Source organism: Chelonoidis abingdonii, chromosome 8 (assembly GCF_003597395.2).
Source record: "Chelonoidis abingdonii isolate Lonesome George chromosome 8, CheloAbing_2.0, whole genome shotgun sequence".
Taxonomy (NCBI): domain Eukaryota; kingdom Metazoa; phylum Chordata; order Testudines; family Testudinidae; genus Chelonoidis; species Chelonoidis abingdonii.
The window spans coordinates 22,003,367-22,008,856 of NC_133776.1; the positions used below are offsets into that span (position 1 = coordinate 22,003,367).

Here is a 5,490-nt window from a genome sequence, read left to right on the forward strand (position 1 = left end):
GGCTCAAGCCGGTTATGCATTGTGTTACTGACAGGGAACCCTAGATACTGAACCCAGACCTTGTTGCTGCCAACTCAGAGGGGCAGAAGGGTTACATGCATATGCTTTTAAAGTGTCTATTAATGTTTCAATTTAAATTCAAATTGCCGAAGTCACTAACTCGGCATATAACTAGATCACAAAACGGGGGGGACTGGGAGGGGGGGTTGGGGAAATTCTGCCGGCTGCTTGACGGAAGCAAAACCCATCCGACGCCGGCAGGTAGGTGGCCCCTCCGCACTGACCGAGCAGGCAATAACCACAGACCTTGCCCTACAGCCACACAAAGCCACGTTCGCTGTGACTCTCTGATCCCGGCCAATCGGGTTCACTTCTCCCGTTCTTAAAAATTCTTTGCAGCCCATTGGCTCTCGGCAAAGCGGGGACGGGGCTACCCTGACAGTCTCGCCGCAGAATGCGGCTTCCTAGCGTTCACCACAGGCTCCGCGGCCGCGGATTGGCTAAGAAACCGCAAGGACATGTCGGCACCGCCGTGCTTGAAGTAAACAACCATCGTCTCCGCCTCCGCTCTGTTCTCGCGGGACTTCGGCTCTGGCCGGGCCCGAGACCCCTGGCTCTGCTGGAAGGAGCCCGGAAGTTGCAGCTGAGCTGGGAAGGGCCGAGCGCAGAGCGTGCTCGGGGTAGCGGGTGCGGGTGAGTAAAGGGGCCCGCGCGCCGCCGGGGGGGAGGGGCGCGGGATCGGCGGGAAGGGGTGGGCGGAGGCGGAGCGGGACTGGCCTGGCCTGACACGTGTCTCCGCGTGGGCTGCCCCGGCACAGAGCCCCTATAGGCCCGCACAGGCCGCCCCGGGCCTACCGTAGCCTCGCGCCCTCCGCCTGTGTGCGCAGGGACCCTGCGGGTACATCGCCACCAGGGTGCCCCGAGCCCGCGCTGACCCCGCTCTCCGCCCTCCCAGGAGCCGTGTGCCCGGACATGGAGTACATGAAGGAGCCGGTGGCCCCCAGCCAGGGTAACATGTAAGTGACGCGGGCCCGGCGCTGCCCGCGGGATGGGGTGGGGCCGCGGCTGAGTTATGGGGTCGGGTTGGTTAGGGCTGGAGAGAACTGCCCGGTCTCTTGTGAGGCCCCGGCCGGGTCCCCGGAGCCCATAGCGAGGCGGGGAGGGAGGAAATGGAAGCTCGGACCTCTCTGAAATTCCCTGCGAGGGGAGTCCGTGGAGAAGAGCCACGAGTCGGGAATCCTTCCCCAACGCGTCGCTTCCCTCTGGTGGGCTTGAGATGGGTTGGCCATTGGTCACTGGCACCCTGGGCGGAGCTGGGTCTTCATTTCAGGCCAAACCCATGCAACCTGCCAGCCTAAGTGCACAGTGACAGGATGTATTGATGTGTGTCCTGGCTGGCAGCAGGCCGTCCTCCCATCACAGCGTTTTTCTTTGCCCTTATACCTTTCACTCCCCCCAAGTATGGTGCTTATTTTTCGTGTGTTAATTCTGCTTCATTTATTCAAGCCTGTGCTGCCAGTGTGGCATCCCAATCCCCCCAAACCCTGCGAACGTGTGCGTGGCATGTTTACGAACTCAGGTGGATATCACAGAAGGAATCCCCAAACAAGTCACGGTTCACTTCTGCAAACAGTGTGAGAGGTATGGTATGATTACACTGTAGGTTTTAGGCTAATATGTCACTAAAATGTTTAATTTGTGATATTTTCATGAATATCATAAGCGATGGTTGGAAATGACCAAGTTTATATTCACAGAATGCAAATGTCTGACCTTATTTGGTACTTTTTTAAAAAATTATTATTTTTAAGGCTTTTTTTTTTTTTTGCAGAAGCAATATTAGTGATTCTGGGATGTGGGCCCACATGTAGAAAAAAGTAGATGGCTTAAGTAATTTCTGAAGGAAAAAGTGGGGAGGGAAAAGTTCAAGTACAGTACCTCTGAAGTATATGGATCTTAATGTTTTCTTATGGAAGCACCAGTTTTAGGTTTATAGTAAACATTTTGTTTTACTAAACCTAATAATGTTTGAAATAAACAGTGATCTCTGAATAATTTAAATCATTGAAAGTTTTCCCTTATCTCAGATATCTTCAGCCTCCAGGAACTTGGGTTCATTGTGCCTTAGAATCAAGAGAACTTCTTACTTTGTGTCTTAAAAAAATCAAAGCTTCACTTAGTAAGGTTAGTCACTGAATTGTATTTGCACTGTATAAAATAAGATCTGATTAACTTGTATAGACTTTCTGGGTAGTCAGTCACATTTACCCCTACCCTATATCAGCTCATTCATGTTAAAGATGGAGGGTGAAATCCTGACCTCACTGAGGTCAATAGTAATGGGGGGGAGGGATAGCTCAGTGGTTTGATCATTGGCCTGCTAAACTCAGGGTTGAGAGCTCAGTCCTTGAGAGGGGCATTTAGGGATCTGAGGTAAAAAAAATAGTTGGGTGTTTGATCCTCCTTTGAGCAGGGGGTTGGACTAGATGACTTCCTGAGGTCCCTTCCAACCCTAATATTCTTTAAAAATATATATATATTCTAAAGCTCCTATTGACTTGTACAAGGTCAGGATTTCATCCAGAGTTTGGAACTAGATCTGGCTAACACAAACAAAACACATCCCTAAAGAAAGCATTTAGTTACTGAAATTAATTTCCACTGTTAAAACAAACAGATATATTATTATGCATTCGACAGTCATGTTAGTATTACCAGATACTGCAGGGATGGGCAAACTTTTTGGCCTGAGGGCCACATCGAGATTGCAAAACTGTGTGGCGGGACAGGTAGGAAAGGCTGTGCTTCCCCAAACAGCCTGGCCCCCACCCCATATCTGCCCCCCTCCAAACCTCACTCCCTATCCAACACCCCCGACTGCCCCAACCCCATCCATACCCCCTGACAGGCTCCCCGGGACTCCCACACCTATCCAACCGCTCCCTGTTTCTCCCTCCCCGACAACACCCCCTGCCGAACCTTTGCCCCATCGAACTGCACTCCCAGGCCTCCCTGCCCGCTTACCATGCTAGCTGCTGCCTGGCTGGAGCAGTGGACCAGAGTGCTGGTGGTGTGGCAAGCTGAGCTTCATGGGAGGGGCCAGGGGCTAGCCTTCCCAGCCAAGAGCTCAAGAGCTGGGCAGGACGGTCCCATGGGCTGGATGTAGCCTGTGGGTCATAGTTTGCCCACGTCTGAGATATTGGTTGGTCTTGTGCCAACACATCACAATTTGGACTAGGAAATAGACTGTTCAGGTTTTAACTCTATTGGTTAAATTTAAAGTAGTACACGGTAAAGTAACAATTTCAGTAAGCCTTTTTTACATTGACTTTTAAGTAACTGGCAGTATGTTACTTGACAGTTTTCAGTGAAAAGCACAAATGGCAGTAGTAGTATTTCTATGTTAGCGGTTTTAGATAGAAGGAATTTTTTCAATGTAATTATGTGGAGGGTGTAGCATGAATAATGGTTGGGTTTGTTGTACTGCTAACCATGGTTCTTAGACAAATTTCAGTCCTCAGTTGCTGATGGTGTACTTTGTAACTCATTACCTGAAGCTTGTGTTCTTAATGGTTAACTTTTCATGCTTTAAACATGCATGTTAGAGTCTGACAGGTTATGAACTATAGGATAGTGAATAAGGTTTTCTGTTTCTGCTGACAGGTGCGGCTGATTGAAGCAAGCTTTGTTTGGACTGAACCACATTCCAAGAGACTTAAAATAAAGCTGACAGTACAAAAAGAGGTAATTGAGATCCATTGCACCTCTTATAGGTTTTTTTCTAAGCACTATTTTAGGAAACAAATACAGTAGTGTTCAGAAACGCAATTCTCTGTTGGCTGGTAGAGGCCAAGCATGTTCCAGAGGTTATTTGCTTATTTTGGAGGAAGATCCTGATTGCACTGTGCCCACAAATGGAGCCCACAAATGGAACAGTATTGACAGTGGCCTGAGTCAGGCATTTTGCTTTCTCGGCTGCAGGGAGGAAAGGTAATCGATATGCAGGCAGAGAAGTTAATGAAAGATTCAACTGCTTAAAGAGGCAGGTTTATAATAAAAAAAAGAAATTACCTGCTTGTGTTCAGAAGTTAACTTTATTTTTTAAACATGTTAAAATATTATTTTATCTTTTTCTGAGTAATTATTTGGGAAATTGAGGTCTTTATAAAAGCATGACATTTATGTTCCATGAATAGTACTGCCAACCTCCATGCATAGCATAACAATGGCTGTCAAGTAATCTTGTTATACCAGTTACTTTGAACTATAATATACTAATTTTTGGTTGAATATTTGCATCAGTGATGTAAACTATAAAATGGCACATCTTCAACTAGAAGAAAGGAAATTTGTAATCATTCTTAAATTTTAAATTTGATTCCACAGGTGATGAATGGAGCAATCCTTCAACAAGTGTTTGTGGTGGAGTATGTTGTTCAGCCTCAAATGTGTGGTGACTGTCATAGAGTTGAAGCTAAGGATTTCTGGAAAGCGGTGGTTCAAGTCAGACAAAAGGTAAAACAATACTAATGTTCCTCAGTATCCGGCTAGTTCAGTAACCTGTCAGGTGACCAATACTGAATGCCTTCTTTTGAAGCGTAAGCTTCTCACAATGCATCTGGCCAATAAAGGAATATTACACTCTACAAAAATAAGGTGGAAATCTTTCCCTCTCCCCAGCCGTTCTGTTCTCTGAGGCATAAACAGTAATGGCCCTTTTACGTTGTATCCCAATTAAAGTAACTGCAGATGTTTCACTAGCCTTCTTTGTGCTATTCTGTATCCCCTCTTGGTCGTTTTCTTTTTTCGAAACTAATCAGTCTGTTAGGAATTCTTACTCTCCTCTTATCCAAAACATTTAACCCTATGCTTCCCAGTGAACCAAGCCAGTAGCTGGGAGAGGGGTCTCATGTAGACAGGTAAACACCCTTCCCGATCTGCCTCTCTGGCTTGCATCTTCATGTGCCACACAATATGCAATATTGACGTGCTTGGATGGAGGACCGGGGACTATGGAAGAGGCATGTTGAGATATTAGCTACTTACTCTCACCCATCTATAAGGAAAAGAGGGAGAAAACTCTGCTCCTCCCTGTTTCCAGCTCACCCGGCCTTGGGGATAGGGATGAGAAAATCTGTTTCCTGGCCTAAAAGGGTGAGCATCAGAACTTAAAGTGAACATGAACCATCAATCTCATGTATCAGAGGGGTAGCCGTGTTAGTCTGAATCTGTAAAAGCAGCGAAGAGTCCTGTGGCACCTTATAGACTATCAGATGTTTTGGAGCATGAGCTTTCGTGGGTGAATACCCACTTCGTCGGATGCATGTAGTGGAAATTCCCAGGGGCAGGCTAGAGATAACGAGGTTAGTTCAATCAGGGAGTATGAGGCCTTCTTCTAGCAGCTGAGGTGTGAAAACCAAGGGAGAAGAAACTGGTTCTGTAGTTGGCATGCCATTCACAGTCTTTGTTTAATCCTGAGCTGATGGTGTC

At 47.1% G+C, this 5,490-nt stretch overlaps 1 protein-coding gene across 1 annotated transcript in view; it reads left to right on the forward strand.

Moving 5' to 3' along the window:
- Window positions 1-571: 571 nt before the first annotated feature.
- NMD3 (NMD3 ribosome export adaptor) overlaps window positions 572-5,490 on the forward strand; it is an 18,252-nt gene continuing 13,333 nt past the window's right edge. The window contains exons 1-6 of the mRNA XM_032778163.2: window positions 572-693; window positions 956-1,016; window positions 1,507-1,641; window positions 2,088-2,184; window positions 3,664-3,744; window positions 4,387-4,515. Of these exons, the coding sequence (XP_032634054.1) occupies window positions 973-1,016; window positions 1,507-1,641; window positions 2,088-2,184; window positions 3,664-3,744; window positions 4,387-4,515 (486 nt within the window). The 5' untranslated portion in view covers window positions 572-693; window positions 956-972. The remainder of the gene's footprint in view (window positions 694-955; window positions 1,017-1,506; window positions 1,642-2,087; window positions 2,185-3,663; window positions 3,745-4,386; window positions 4,516-5,490) is intronic.